The sequence below is a fragment of the Chelmon rostratus genome, chromosome 9, assembly GCF_017976325.1.
Source record: "Chelmon rostratus isolate fCheRos1 chromosome 9, fCheRos1.pri, whole genome shotgun sequence".
In the NCBI taxonomy this organism is placed as follows: Eukaryota; Metazoa; Chordata; class Actinopteri; order Chaetodontiformes; family Chaetodontidae; genus Chelmon; species Chelmon rostratus.
Window position 1 is genome coordinate 7,170,484 of NC_055666.1, and position 15,714 is coordinate 7,186,197.

A 15,714-nucleotide genomic window follows, 5' to 3' on the forward strand; every position below is an offset into this window, starting at 1 on the left:
CGATTTCCTGTAATCGCTGATTGGCTGTTTCAATCAAAACAGTGGCTCCGCCTATCAGACGTTACGCAGATGACAAAATGCGGAAACGGGGGATTACTGTTGTTTGTTGCGCACCCTGCAGCTCGATGTTGACTTATAATAAAGTCTGTTATTATTTTCGTTGATATATTACTGACAGCTTACACATTCGAAGATGTTGTGGACAAACAAAACACAACGGAGCGACAGAACGAGCTAGTTGACGTTCACAACAGTTAACAAAGTTCGCTTTGAGTTAGCCTAGCCGCTGTAGAGAAGCCTGCACAGAAGACGAAGACCGGTTGTTGATGTTCTAAGCAAGGATCAAGGTAAAGACACACCGCTAGTTCACTAGCTGGGTTTATGACTTTCAAAGGTCGCGAAAAAATACCCAGGGAGCATGAAAACCCGTACAATATATAACATACTGTTGTATTACTCTATAATAAGGTCTGTCGTTAGAATCGAGATAGCGTTAAAAGTTGGCACAGTATGAAAATCATTGTAGTTATGTCATGGGATTGCTGTTACACTGTCATTAATGATGATTGGCGAATTTGCTCTGAAAGTGAAAGCTACTGTTTGGCTTGTCTTCACCATCCAGGCCGGTGTGAAGATTAACAGATAGACTCCTTCATATGGGATTAGCCAGATCTACATACTATGATATATCAGTGTTGGTGAAATGCATTATGGATATTGCAGAATCAGATATTCTACTATTTTTACTTAATTGCATGATTGATAAATATTAATAATTTGTAAAGTTGCCATATATTCTGAGACATACATTATCATGGTAATGTTGTGACTTTGCTTTTGCCCTCAGGTCTCCAATGTAAACTCTTCAGGCTGAGAGGAGAAGCTCTGCCAGTTTCTCTGTGATGATGGACATTTAGTTAGTCCTATCAATACTCCAATGGAAGCTCCAACTATAGCTGCCCCTCCTCCCATCTCCTCCACCCTGCCTCCCCCGATCCCCCTGCGCCCGGCCGTCGCCCCCTCAGTCCAGCTTGGTTTCACTATCCTCTACACCACTCTGTACGCCGGACTGTTCCTGGTGGTGTACGTCCAGCTCTGGCTTCTCTACCTGTACAGACACAAAAGATGGAGTTACCAGAGTGTCTTTCTGTTCCTCTGCCTGCTCTGGGCTGCCCTCCGCACCACCCTGTTCTCCTTTTACTTCTGTAACGCTCTGGAGGCCAACCACCTTCCTGTGGCAGTCTACTGGCTGCTTTACTGCTTCCCTGTCTGTCTGCAGTTCTTCACTCTCAGCCTTATTAACCTGTATTTCACTCAGGTGAGAATAATGGGATGGGGGTTATTCTCTCAATAGCTATTAAATGAAACCATGTGGTGTGAGTATTAGGTTTATGGAAACTGAAAACAAGATGCGTGTTAAACACTTCTTATGTGTTCAGTTTCATTGTTAATGTCTGATTTTTCTGTTGCCTTTTTTTCTCTCTTGTACCACAGGTGGTACTCAAAGTGAGAGAGATTTATAGCTCAGAAGTGGACAGAGGACTGTAAGTTTCACTCTACAGTAAAGACTAAGAAAAAAAGCCCTTTTTGCATTTGGTGTAACACTGTGTCAGTGTGTCTTGATTAATCAATTCATCGCTCTGGCTCCCGCATCGTCCTCAGGTGGCTGGCAAGATGCATGTACGGTGCATTGAGTGCCACGTTCCTCTGCGTCAATGTGGTCTGTGCGGCTCTCGGGGACAGAGGTGCTGGCAGTGGGTCAGGGCAGAGGACCTGGAATCTGGTCCTGGTTCGAGTTCTAGTCAACGATTTGCTCTTCATCCTGGATGCGGTGTTACTGGCCGCCTTGCTGTTGCTCCTGACCAGACACTCACGCTCCACCAGCCCTTACCTGATCAGCAAGGTGTGCTAACCATCAGCCTCAGAAGTGACGTGCAAATGACCCAATGCAGCAACGATTTCTTTTGGAGTAAAATATGAAAATAAATACAAGTTAAAGAAGCTATCTGCCGATTTTACACATCTAGATTAGTTTACTTCTTATAATTAGTCCTACTCAGCCTGTGAAAACAGTTGTGTAATGCCCTCTGTGGCTCTGCTGGAGCATTGCGAAGTTTGATAAAATTACAATAATAAAATCAGTATGACAGCATCAAGGTTATTTCAACCTGTGCTTGGAAACTGCACATTAAAACAGAACTACCTGACAGACTGGAAGTGTGCAGTTTTAAGGGTAGTGTCTAATGTGTAACAGTGCCTTTTTTTCTTTTTTTTACCTGACCAGGGGACCACAGTGTGCCGCACAGCTGCACTGGGAGCAGCAGTGATCTTGTTGTTTGCCAGTCGAGCCTGCTACAACCTGACAGTCCTCATTCTGTCTCAGAACCACCGGGTTGAGTCATTCAACTTTGACTGGTACAACGTCTCTGACCAGGTAAGCATCCAATGCTGAAGTTGAAGCACTCTTAGCCAGTGTAACACACTGCCTGGTTCAAGCTGGCAGTAATAGACGATATTTTCATATCTCAGAACATTATGATGAGGTTGATAGCCAAAGGCACACTACATAATAACCCCATGTGTGTTTCTTTGTAGGCTGACTTGCGTAGTGAACTGGGTGACAGGGGCTACCTGGCCTTTGGGGCCATCCTCCTCATATGGGAGCTGCTCCCGACAAGTTTACTCATCCTCATTTTCAGAGTGCGCCGGCCTGCGCAAGAGGTAGTTAGCACATCTGACACAAACTGGACCAAATGTCAACTTGATAAAGAAATCTAGAAATGAAACATGACACAGGATTTGTATTGCTGAAGCAATGGAACCTGTGTCTTTTCTGATTCTCACAGACCAGCAGCATGGTCGTCAACAACCGGGTCCTACCTCGTCCGTATTTCTTCGATGACCCACAAGGCAGCGACGAGGACGCACCTGTTCCATGGGCACGCAGTTCATATCCACACGCAAGGTACTGCCATTAAAATCATGTCAAACTGACAGGTATGATGTGTGATGGTATGGTGATGAACTTTTTATAGACTGAACGAGTACTAGATCTTACCATAGCAGAATCCCCAAACGCTGCTCAGCAGGCACAGCTCTCATCTGCTGCTCTTCTCACTCTGTTTCAGCTGGTATGGCTCAGAGACCGCTCCTCTGCTGTTTACCAGCAATCCTCCAGACCAGAGCCACCAGCACCACTCGTTCTATTCCACCCCCCAGAACTGACTGACTCCTCATGCGTGTTAAAGCTGTCATGTCTTCGATGACGTTCATCTGAAAGGACAAACCACTCACAGCTAGCTACCAGCCCGTAGCAAACCCCTCTGCCAGCAGTTTTTGCACTGAAAATCTCAGGAAATCATCACCAAACAGTGAATATGCACCTTACAATTTTTGAACAGAGAATATATTTAAGTCTTTCTCAGCTCAAAGGGAACAAACTTGGTGGGAAAAGCCCTAACAGATATGAATGATCAAACATTACGCTCAGTGATCTCCCTATAAAGGTTAAGCTGCGATTTAGACACAATTTCTCAGCTTTTTGTTGCTTGCTGTAAATGAGTCAAGTCATACCATTCCTAAAAATGTCAAATTTTGCTTCGTTAGCATTCCTTATTAGATTAATACAGGTTATACAGTGTAGCCCATAAGCTCGCAGCATGTGGTTACCACTGGTTACATCCATTGAGGATATGAATTTGCAGTTTAGTTAAAAAGGTAACTTTTCTCTTACACATCAAGTGAATAGGAAATTGAAATACAAATCATCAACTGCTTCTTTTTGTTTCTTTGAGACCTGGCATTTCTTTTAACCTCTAATAAATAATTCCACATCAGCAGTTTCCCTTATCTATTCTCAGACCTAAACACCACTGCAGGTATTCACATTGCTCAACAGTTGTTCTTTTTGCTTTTGTTTGGCAAGTTTCCCTTTGGATCAGCATCTGCTGTTCTTCTGGTTTGTATGTCACATTTGCAAAGTCTTTCCATAATTTTTTAAGTTGAATTTAAAGTTGATTTTGATTTTTATCCTCTTCCTGTGTAATTGTATGTTGACGTAAGTTTAAGTTATTTTATGACTTTGGTTCTACCTTTTAATTGTAGGTAAGAGAAATCAAGTGTTATTCCTCTGTATGTCGTTATTGGAATGAGGCTTCCTCATAGTGAGTCACTGGCCCGTGACTTCAACCTAACCACATGACTGACATTTTCTGTAATCAACAAACCAATAAAAACATCAAAATGAGCGTGTCAGTGTGTTGCTAGGCAGAAAATGTACATGGGAAATAGCGCTGTGTTGACACCTGTTTTACATCTTTTAGCCCATTTACTACAAACTATATCATATGTAGTATACTTAATTAGTGCCAACTGTTTTCCATGAAAGCCTGAATGTTTTAGATTTTGACATTTTTATGCATTGGTTAACAGATTTACTTCTATTTTTATCTTTTACATTATTTAGTACTAATTATACATAAAATAATTTGTTAAACATTAACTCAACATAAAAAGCTATTTTTCAGAAATATTTAAAAGAAAATATATATATGTAGAAGTTTCTAATGATAAATAAATACTGGAAATTCACTTGGGATTGAAAAGAGCTTTTTCCCCCCAAATAAATTCCTGTCTTCCCTGTAATTAGTATCAAAACACATACTTCTATCAGGAAACTTCCAGGGAAACCACTTGGAAATTACAAATATGCAAGACAGATTAACAATAATATCATTTTGACAGCAATAAAAGCAGAGTGATGACTAATGAGATGGATAATCTTTCCTGTTTCATGTCTTTGCAAAATGTAATGTGGTAAAACTTAAAAGTTAAATAAGAAGTAAAATTGGTAATTAGTCAAAATATCCAGTATTGCACTAGGAATTAATAGGGAGAAGTAGAAATAAATAAATAAAATAAAGCATTTTGTAACAGATGTAACTTTTCCTTTAATCATCTCATGACCACTCATTCACAATGAGACCCTTCGGAGGATCCTGACCCCCAGGCCCACCTCTATGGCATCAGTTTGTGAACACACAAACCAACATACGAGTTGTGCCGCTGCCATTCCAGTCGGACAGTTTATTCTGCATTATGTACAGATCATCCTATTAAAACTCTTTATACAGTATGTACACATTCAAATAAATCAGTATGTTACAACGTCTACAGTGGCAACAGAACAGTGATGAATGTAAAAGAACAACAAAGCCAGAGCCAGAGGAGTTGACTGACTTCCATTGATTTGAATCTGTCACTGATCCAGGTGCTGTGTGTTGATGTGGTGTGACGAATGGGACCACCTTCATTCTGAAGAAAGCTGAATGAAACAAAAATTGAAGTGCAGGCAAAGACCTCACTGACAGTAAAACTACCAAACACAAATCTAAACGCCGTCTCTCGCACACTGACTGAATAAGTAGGTTTGAAATGAGAATTCTTCCACCTGATTAACTTACAAACACCTGCAGTACTCTTATTGCAGTAGTCATTCTAGGGGGAGTGGGGAGGCAAAAGAAAAAAAAAAAAAAAGTCGTGCTATTGCTTTCTGACACAGCAGCAGTCCAGATAAGCGGTAAAGATCATCCCCTGGTAGCCTGAGTCCAACTCGACACAGTTAGGAACCTGAGCCTGTGGAAGGCGAGAGCCACGAGGAAGAGAGGCAATGAGGAACCAAAGCAACGACCAATCAGCTCAGAGTTCCTGTTGGTCCAGAGCAATATGTCTGAGTCAGAACACCTGGATCAGTTGTCTGGAGGGGGGGGAGATGATGATGATGATGATGATGATGATGATGCTGCTGCTGCCGTCTCTAGCTTACGAAGGCGGCGCCGCCTCAGCTCAGCAGCGTTGGGCTCTCCGTCCTCCCCCAGCACCACCACGCCTTCGTCCATCGTTTCATGTCTTTCTGTGTCCGAGGCGGCAGAAGTAGAGTCAGCTGGCTGGGAGGAGACTGTAGCTCCGTCCACCTGCTCAGCTGGAAATGGGGAGGAAAAAAAAAAAAAACACTGAATCAGGGTCCAAGATTTTCTATTAAATCGTCTTTGTTGTCTTAGTAGTTGATGTGAGCTGTCAGTTAACTTACAGGTGGGAGAGTCCTTCTCCTGGCTGGCACTGCCTGTGCTACCGCCTGCTGCAGGAGATGAAGCAGCGTGGTTTGTCCCGCTGGCTCCTCCAGTGCTGCCCTCAGCCCGAGGAGGACTGTGGAGAACACAGCGGCAGAGGGCCAATGAAACATTCAACCGAAAAATGCATTTTGGCTCAACGGTAAGCTTTGTTTCATTTTTTTTTTCATCTGTAAAAATTGGGCCGCTTGGTTGTATTACTCACTTGATGAAAAAATGTATTCAAATGTTTTCCACATATTACTTTTATTTTAAACCTTAATTCTTTAAATAGATCTTAATGATTAGGAAATGTTGCTAAAGCATGAGAAGGCTAGCTGCATCTAATGCCCAATTCAAGACAAACGATAGAGAATATGCAACTTCAGCTAGAGAAGGCTCGGTTACGTGAGTGTGGCGACGGTGCTGAGGTAGTGGTGGATGTTGAGCATGGCGGCGTCTAGCAGGGTGTGGATGTTCTGAAGACACTGGAGCCTGGCCTCAAGGCCCCGTCGGCCTTCTGCCTCCAGCTCCCTCAGCTCCTCCTCTGACAGCCGCGACAGAGACGGAGGAGGAGGAGGCATTGATGACACTGGAGGCGAGAGGGGGCATTAATACAAATTGGTCCACGGGAAACAAACTTCAGCTTAGCTAAAATAGCACTGGCACGGGCTCAAGAAACTGCTTGCCATGTCATATGACTCTTGTGCAGGCTGGGTAAGTTAGCAAAGACTTGGCAATATACATGCTGTATGAGGAACAGCCTTGTCTGGAGCATGTGTAAATGGATTTGGAAAAGCTCTACAAATGAAGTTCATCTTCACCATTATCAAGTTGCTGCAGCTGAGTGTGTTAACTGTAGTAAACTCCCAACAGGCAGGATCACTTTCAGATTTCAGTCTTGAATCACCTCACACTATGCAAGTCTGGCAAACCAAATAAAGATAAATCTACAGTCATTTGAAGACATCCACTAGCTCTACTACAGCAAACAGTAATGTGATAGAATAAACCAGAAGTGCTGAGGTTCAGCATCACATGATCTAACCTCAGCAGCTGAGGCAGATTCATGATTGTTTGACCTATATTCTTGACTACTGGGAACAGAATGAACAGATTTTTGACAGAAAAGTGTTGTACATGCATTGAGAAATGCCCAAACTGCAAAAAGTGAAGTCTAAGTAAGATGAAATAACTTCAATCAAGGCATTAAAAGCTTGTTTTTTGTCTGACAAGCTATATCTTCTTATCAGGCAGTTTTAATGCAGGAGCATTTCACTTGTTTAAAGATTTTTCATCCTTTATTATTTTAATAAGATATTGTAACTTGTTACTGAGGTTTTTTTTAATAGTTCTGAGCGGCTTAATGCTTGAAAAGTTCCAGAATTATAAAGGTGTTCGATCAACACTGACAAGAACAAAACTGCTTTGTGGAAGTCAGAATTTCTTTGAATGTAGACAAGTCAAATCTTGCCGTCCAGTTGGCAGATAATTTTGCTTATTTTAAGCAACGTTTCCCTGGTTTTATTGATTTTTTTCTTGTTTTTGCAGAGAGGGACTTTCACACAGTGTGACCTTATAGTTTGTTGCTATAGTAATGCTGAGCATTTCCTCAAACAAAGGCTGATAGAATAAGTAAGACAATACTATCTCCTATAGAAAAGTGTAAATGTCTCATTATTTCTATCCTTACAGAAGAGCACAGGGCAACAGTCTTGCCTATAGCAGTCTATTTGTGCTTACTGAAGGGAGGAGGTGGTGGCATGGGCAGCCATGGTGCAGTGGGGAAGGGAGGAGGGGGGAAGGAGAAGGGGAAGCCTGGAATTGCTGATCCTGGAGCATCAGCAGCTGCTGTGGTGTCTGCAGTGGAAGAGGTGGGCTGGCTGGTACCTGATGAACCAAACACACAACATTTTCAGGCAATGTCAAGCTATACCAGAGTAGAAAATAAAACAAAACAACATTCCAGGTGCACTGAAACTACCAGTAACATTAGTATCGGTAAAGAATAAAACATAGAATTAGCTAACTGTTTTGGATACTTGGGGCTTGATTTCCTTTTTGTGGTGTGGAAAATTGAGGTTGTTTATTGCAGGAGAGCATGAGGTGTCCATACCAGCTGCCTGTGTAGCCTCTGTGCTGCTTTGTGGTGCATCGGTGGCACCGGGTGCTGCAGCTGCTGCAGCAGGAGGAGGAGGAGGAGGAGGCACTGCAGGAAAGGGACCCCAGAAGGGGAAGATGCCAGGAGGAAAGCCAGGTAACATGCCAGGTGCCACTGGTGAGGAAACGGAACAAAACAGATCCTTACCAACCATAGAACAGGGTCCAAATATGTATTTAGCAGAGGAAACACAATTCATATTATCTGCAAAGTGGTCAACATGTGCAGCAAGACTACTTAGTTAAGTAAGAAAAGTACCATATAATGACCATATTGAACCACGATTTCTGGACTAGTTTCTCTAAGCTTAAAGCCAGTAAGATCAGATGTGTGAATTTAACACTGCGCCATTTTTCACCAGGATTGTCTTGATTTTTCTACAAAAAACTTGCACCATCTGAATTTTATCGTCATTAAAGGTTCTACACAAAGTGACTTCTAGCTGATGAATGGTTAAACAGTCCTGCTAGCATTAGGTATATGTACTCAGGTGAAATATTACTCTCAGGTACTGGAAAGTCTAGCATTGTATTATTTCATTAAGGGCATTTTTCCACTCTGGTTTACTCTTGCACATTGTTTTTTACAGCTGAGGGCGCCCACATGACATGCGTTCTGCACTGCAAATAATTAAGGTGTGGGTAGGCTTTGTGTAGTGCTGACTGAAGCAGGAAGTGCTTGTGTGTACGGATTTTGACTCTCACCGTTGGCAGGTGGGGCTGCGGGGGCGTTAGCGGGGGCAGCAGGGGCAGCGGGTGGGGCCTGGGCCGGCGCTGGAGTCTGATTGTTATTAGATGCGCGGAGGACGTCCATGCGACAGGTAGGGCAGGTCTGCTGCCTCTGGAACCAGGAGCGCAAGCAGCTGTGGGGAGGAGAGGAAGGCAACACAACATTACACCACAACAACAAACAAATAGCAACCTTGAAACACAACACAGTACTAAAGGTTCTTCTTTTAAGTCATGTTTTATTTGCCACACTGACCTGTTCACTGTTAAAATACAGGAAGTGTGTGTCACTTCAGTTACTGTAGATGCTGACCACATCTGACACCTACATTGTTTCCTTTGTTTGCAGTCTAAAATCTTTCCTGCTGAGTCAGACTCTTGACTGTGCGGCTTACCTGGAGTGAAAAATGTGATTACAAGGCAGTTTCTTGGCTCCAGTGACCATTTCCTCTCGACAGATGATACAGACATTGTCAGAGGCTTGCAGATCTTCAGGAGTAGCATCAGGGTATCTGAGCAGAGGCAAAAATGAGGAGAGAAACAGTTATTCTAGCCTAATAATTAGCTGTGGTTTTAATCGGGGTTGTACTGTATGTCTACATATATTGTGTATTTGCAAAATATCCCTGGCTAAAGATCAGAGCATCACTGAATAGTGTCCTGAAAGAAGAGCTTACAGACAACAAACACTAACTAACCAAATTAAATGTACATATGGCTGGCTCAACAGCTAAAATATACTGTGTCTGTGCATCAGACAAATTATACAGGTTTGTTACCACTCAAGCAAGAGCTTGCCAAAGTTACTGTGCTTTCCTCTAAAAAAAACACTAACACTAAACAGAGAACGGACATTCATTTGCATACCGGCTTTAGTCCATAACACTCAACTTGACTGTTTTGTCTCATCAAATGATTTCTAGATTAAAAAGAAAGATGCAGTGCAAAGTAAAATTTTTCACAAATACAACATGGTGCACTCAGGAAACGTTACTCACAGTGTATTCATGTTGCGGATGGCTCTCCGAGACATTATAGCATCTGTTACAGCTTTCTTGAACTGCCTGACAGAAAAAGGAGAACAATACCAAACTCAAAACATGCCTATATAACATATCCCGTGACCAAACTCCCATTCCATAAAAATAAATATTCATCAAATATTATGAAAATGTGACCCGCACCTAAAGAAAGTTGAATAGTGAATTTAACAATGAAACCCCCCCCCCCCAACATACACACAGACACACACGGAGGTGCGCACACAGACACAAAGCTGCTCACCTCATAGCCAGATACATTGGCCGAATGGCAAACAGGGGGAAGGTGTGGACCTTAATCATGATGGTCATGAAGGCAATGTACAGGAGCACTTTGATGAAACCTGGAATGAATGAAGAAATCTTTGAGCATGGCTGCCAACAGCTGAGGGAAAAATAATATTCCAGCATCACAATTTGATCTGCAGCTGAATACAGTACCTGTGAAGAGCTCAGTATAGAGCATATAGACCGCCTTGTTGTCCCAAGGATTCTCACTCTGCAGGTCAATCGTGTGCAGAAGGTATTTTATGAAGGTCGTCAGCACCATGGTCAGCAGGATGGCATACTGGGGGGCACAGAGAGAGGAGATGCAGACATTTAGAAGTATAATCTTCTTTTTGTGTATGATCTCATTGAAGTGACAAGTAAAGTGACCACACGTATATAGATGTTTTGCAAAACATTCTGATCTGTGTTTGGGCCTCTTGTGCACTTGCAAACAGTGTTTTAGGTCACTTAAAAGGAGATTTGGGGAGATTTTAATGCCTTTTAGTGATCAGATTTTTTTGTTTTGTTGATCCATATGCATAAGTTAAACTGAGCATTTGAGAAAGAATGACGTCATCATCTCAATTTGTGCATGTCTGTTATTGTTTGGTGTAATGAGCATGCTTCTGAAACAAGGGCAGACTACTGGTTAGTTTATGTTTGGTTTTCACTACTAATCTGGGTACCATAAAAGGTGTTTAATAATTCTAAATTAATAAATAATTAACCTTTATTGTTTGTGTATTTAAATTACTGGAGTCAAAAGAAAATAGGCTCATTGTTCATGCTCAGAATTTTGATTAAGACTTTATCACCATAAACTGGCCCGACATGCTTATTTGAGCAGTTAGAATTGCTTTCCAGCGTGTACAGAGGGAGATTTTATCTGTTTTAAAAAATATCCACACACATGACCATGAAAGTGCAAATGATTATTATCAAAAGTTTAGGGAGAGTGAAACTTTGAAATAAAAAAAGAAAAAATATACAACTGGAAATGATTCCTACAAAACAAAACAAAACAAATTAATGTGACGGTGTGAGGAGACAGGTGTCATGTCAGACAAAATGTCCTCCACTCATCTGTTCTTAGTTCATTTCTGATGAAGTAGTGCATCAAAATGACACATGCCCAAAGACTAACTACCACAATAATAAACCTTTAAAATCATAAAAGAAAGAAATGAAATCAAGGTATCAGCCTATCAATGAAAAGAATACAAGAATGAAGGAATAAGCTTTGGAAATGACCACAGATGGGTTGTTTTTCTACAGTTAAAAACACTGAGCTCAAACTCAGATTCAACTGAAGTATGACAAACCTCAAATCCAAAAACTAGCTGCACTGAGGCTCCTCGGGTAATGATGCTGTGACAGGCATGGTTGACAAACAGGAAGTCCAGGACACCCAACAGTCCCATGAGAGCTGCAGGAAATGAAGAACAGCAAATCTGTAAGGGGGCTGCATTACCAACCTGTAGACACTCCACAGAAACACAGAAGACAATACCTTTGTTTTTGCTCAAGATAAACAAGTACGTTCAGCATCTTTTCTGACTCTCTAAGTTTCTGATTTTCTAAGTATCTGACGGATAGTTGGTTCAATAGCCACTGGGCCTGATTCTGGAAATGCAACTGGAAATGGCCAAAGCTTCCTGACAGTTACATGTTATCCAGAGTTCAAATAGAATAGGCAAAATGTAGCCCGACTAAGTCTGACAAGATGACTGAAGGAGAAGGCTTCCTATTAGTGTTCAGAAAAACTTGTCTGTCAACCATTCTGGTGTGGTGCACCTGTCCTGCAATGATTTGCATACAGTTTCATTTAGACTTGTTTCATAAGTAGAAGCAACTGAACAGAGATAGAGAGAGAAGCCAAAGATGAAATAAAGCCAACACGGAAAGGAGGAAAGAATGATTTCTGCTAATGTGTACTTACATAATACTCTAAAGTGAAAAAGCCAAGATATGTTTGGACTCCGTTCCATCTGACAGAAAAAGGATTCAAAACACAGACATAAGCATTATTTACAAGTTACATAAAACATGCATGCAGCCACTTATGTCTATCAAAAAGTTGAATCATCAATGATTCTGAATGATCACTGTATATACAATTGCTAACATCACAACAGGAGCACAGAAAACTGCAACATGTGCAACAATGCTTTTCACTAGAAATAGTTTTAAGAGGAACTCACAGTAAGGGCCCTTAACACTATATTTGTAAAAGAATTATCAGCTGCAATGTCAAATAACAACCAACTGTGGTAGGATATGCTAGTCATGTACCATCTGTTCCTTTCTACCTTTAAACAATGGCCTGTATATGGATTAAGCACACTCTGCACTACATAAGATGAAGAAGTGGTTTCTCCCTCATCACTCACAAAGTCCACCCGGTCCTCAGCCAGCCAGTGGAAGCACTTAAGGAAGAGCAGGAGGGTGAAGAGGGCAACAAAGCGGGGGGAGAAGTCATCCCTGAACACAGTGAAAGCCAGGCACGTCTCGGTCACCGCGTACCAGGAGCGCTCAATGAGATGCTGATGGTGGCGAGGAAAGACATGTGATTGCACATAAACAAAGGGGCTGATTAGATGCATTGTTCTCATTTACGACTGACACGGTGTGTTAAATATTAAACTGAATGTGGGTTATGGTTAGTCATAAATATAAACAGAACTCTACCTCCATTTCTGCAGCCCTTAGCTGTCCAAAAAAGACCTTCCTCATGAACTTTCCCAGCAGAAACACCAACACAAAGGCCTGAATGTACAACACCTGATACCAGAACCAAAACAGAAACCAAAAGCTGATTTGTCACTGTTGAAGCCTTTCAGGAAATACTGTTAAATTTTAAGACGTTATTCCAAATTTTTAAACCACACTGAAGATTTTACTTCACTTTAGCACTGCTCTTACCGCCATGCTGGGGCTGCTCTTGGTGAGGTAGACCACAGTCGGGTAGAACTGGTGTTTGAGGAGGTAAGCATGTGCCACCACTGCCCCAGTCAATGCCAGACTGGTAGCAGTCACAAAGGCTGCTCGTACCATTTTGGACTCAGCTACAGATACTGTGGAGAGGGAAACAGATGAAGGGAGAAAAGACGAAGAAAGTTGTTGCATGTGAAAGCTGACTGATGTAGCGGAGCAACATGCAAATAAAGGGTAACATTTCACTGGAAGGAATTATTTTTCATCTATCTTAATTTTACTCCACATTTTTTCATCATCTACAAACATATATTTAAAACAAGTGGCTGCTAAAGCCTTGAGAGCCTGCCAGTCCTCCTAATGAGATGTTTGCTCTGCAATCTAATTCAAAAACATCTTAGAAAAATAGTCCCACCCCATCGCTTGCATACTATCTCTCAGTTTATAGATGGTGCCTCTCAACTCTTGCAGGGTAAAACATAATAATCAAAAAGATATAATTATGATATCTGGAGGTGGGACAGAAGATGCAGCCACACTGATCCTTTGTGTCTATTCTTGTGTGTTTGTAATTGTTAGAAAGAGGAGTGTCTGTTTCCTGTCATGGGGTGACACTATAACTGAAAAAATCAATTTCAGGGTCATCGGTTCAGAATCCAGCCACAGGTTAATGGATAAAGTTACAACTCAAAACTTAAATGATTTACTCCAGTGGAAGCAATGCATTTGGAAACAAGGTGCTATGTTTTTCTGTATTTCAAACAAACAGTGTAAGGATTTCCTCCGCGGCCTTGTCACATGTGTGCCTTCCATTACACACATACACTTACTCTGGAGTGTTAATTGGACACAGCTAACCAACAGAAAGCCTTTGCAACTGTTTGAGTAAGTTCAGGTAATGGTGAGAAAACACAGAGCTGCCAGGTGAACAAAAGTGTTTAGTTTGAGGCTGGAAACCAAGTCTCAGTCCTTAAGTTACTACAAAAAACCCTTTAAAATTAGTATTCTGGTTTGATAAGCACATTATAATAAGCGTTCAGATATAGGATTTCATAGGAAAATACTTCGTACGGCAATCTATCACTTTTTAAACAGCTGATGCATTAAAGGCTATAACTGATGAAGCAATAAATGACAATATCTCACAGCAGAAGTGTTAGGTGAATATAGTATATATTGCTTGGTTTTATTGTCGCCTGCGTAGATGCTCAGCAGTAAAGTGCTCTTCGTGAACGTGTACACTCCCAGCTACTGCATCACTCCTTCCTAGTCTACATTTCTCACATTATCTGAAAGACCAACATTTGACGTTGCCTTCCTGGAGAATGGGTAGCTGTTTTAGCTAACTTAGCTCGCTAACATTAATGCTAATATGGGAAATTAAGTCTCAGAAATCCGGCTAACCTCGTCAGAGCTTCCCAAGCCAGAGATGAACTTAAGATAGTAGGCCAGTCACATACTACTCGAAAATCTGAATATATATTTCTCCGTATTAGTAACGTTACTTTTCCCCAGAGGCTACCTAACTGTCAAAGACAGGTAACGTTATGCTATATAGGTAGTCAGCTAGTGCTAGCTAATATTAGCTAGCTAGCTGGTAACGTTACAGCTGTTAGTACTCTGCGGGACTCACCGACTCGATGTCTGCGGAAGACGTGGTCCTTGGTTAACTTTACGGATGTCTCCTTGCCTGCTTAACTCACTATATTCTTAACAGCTACTCCATATCGAGCGTTTCACCGTAACCTCTCTATAGTATTTATTATACTTGCCCCTATTTGTCTGGCTACGTGTTTATCTTTGGCTTGCTCCTCGGGAGCCACCTCACATCCGGCTGCTACGGTAATTTGACGCAAATGCAACTTCAGGCATCAATGACATGTTACCTATTTTCTATTAATTACTTGGTGTAAAGCAGTTAGAAAAAACACATTCTCTTTGTATATTATATTATATATTCTTTTATGTATTTAAAGTTGATAATTTTATGAGTTGTATTTTTAAATCTAACTTGTATTTGTAATGATGGGTATCCCACCTTTTCGGAGCTTTACGGTAAATACCAACGTGGACCAATGGGAAGTTGTCAGTGATAATACTAATACTGTCTCTGATGCTGATACACTATACTGTTTGAGTGATTTTAGAATTTACTATCTGGTCGGTTAAGGTGTGATCTTTCTTTTTTAAATAATATTTAGTTACATATAATGAAGAACAATGTTATTGAGCCACAGTAGCTTTATTGATTCTCTGAAAGCTTTACAGAAAACACAAATAGGCTCTAACATTTCAGTGATTAAAATCCAGTTGTCGCAGGGGAATATACTCTCACATTTCCTCTTTACACTGTACACCTCAGACCTCCAGCACAATTTACAACTCTGTCATCTGCAGAAATTCTCTGATGACCCTGCAGTTGTGGGGTGCGTCAGTGGTGGAGAGGAGACTGAGTACGTATAGGGAACTGGTGG

At 41.4% G+C, this 15,714-nt stretch overlaps 2 protein-coding genes across 2 annotated transcripts; one reads left to right on the plus strand and one right to left on the minus strand.

The window, feature by feature from the left end:
- The first annotated feature begins 54 nt into the window (after window positions 1–54).
- Window positions 55–4,247, plus strand: gpr137 (G protein-coupled receptor 137). Its single transcript, XM_041943972.1, has 8 exons — window positions 55–347; window positions 848–1,318; window positions 1,495–1,544; window positions 1,663–1,903; window positions 2,285–2,434; window positions 2,596–2,721; window positions 2,847–2,965; window positions 3,129–4,247. The coding sequence occupies exons 2-8, from the start codon at window positions 938–940 to the stop codon at window positions 3,223–3,225; spliced, it is 1,164 nt and encodes a 387-aa protein (XP_041799906.1). The 5' UTR covers window positions 55–347; window positions 848–937; the 3' UTR covers window positions 3,226–4,247.
- A 684-nt stretch (window positions 4,248–4,931) lies between these two features.
- syvn1 (synovial apoptosis inhibitor 1, synoviolin) lies at window positions 4,932–15,057 on the minus strand. Its single transcript, XM_041944022.1, has 16 exons — window positions 14,874–15,057; window positions 13,229–13,380; window positions 12,995–13,087; window positions 12,697–12,849; window positions 12,246–12,294; window positions 11,629–11,732; window positions 10,478–10,604; window positions 10,281–10,380; window positions 9,995–10,060; window positions 9,392–9,508; window positions 8,973–9,130; window positions 8,224–8,382; window positions 7,851–7,997; window positions 6,516–6,699; window positions 6,089–6,204; window positions 4,932–5,980 (listed from the first exon to the last, which is right to left on the minus strand). The coding sequence occupies exons 2-16, from the start codon at window positions 13,358–13,360 to the stop codon at window positions 5,748–5,750; spliced, it is 1,938 nt and encodes a 645-aa protein (XP_041799956.1). The 5' UTR covers window positions 13,361–13,380; window positions 14,874–15,057; the 3' UTR covers window positions 4,932–5,747.
- Between the last annotated feature and the right edge of the window lie 657 nt (window positions 15,058–15,714).

Coding starts and splice junctions, on each gene's coding strand:
- gpr137 (XM_041943972.1), top strand. CDS start 938: ATGGAAGCTCCAACTATAGCTGCCCCTCCTCCCATCTCCTCCACCCTG. Junction 1,319..1,494: donor TTAACCTGTATTTCACTCAG/GTGAGAATAATG, acceptor CTTGTACCACAG/GTGGTACTCAAAGTGAGAGA. Junction 1,545..1,662: donor TCAGAAGTGGACAGAGGACT/GTAAGTTTCACT, acceptor CATCGTCCTCAG/GTGGCTGGCAAGATGCATGT.
- syvn1 (XM_041944022.1), bottom strand. CDS start 13,360: ATGGTACGAGCAGCCTTTGTGACTGCTACCAGTCTGGCATTGACTGGG. Junction 10,061..10,280: donor CCAATGTATCTGGCTATGAG/GTGAGCAGCTTT, acceptor TTTTTCTGTCAG/GCAGTTCAAGAAAGCTGTAA. Junction 5,981..6,088: donor GGAGAAGGACTCTCCCACCT/GTAAGTTAACTG, acceptor CCCCATTTCCAG/CTGAGCAGGTGGACGGAGCT.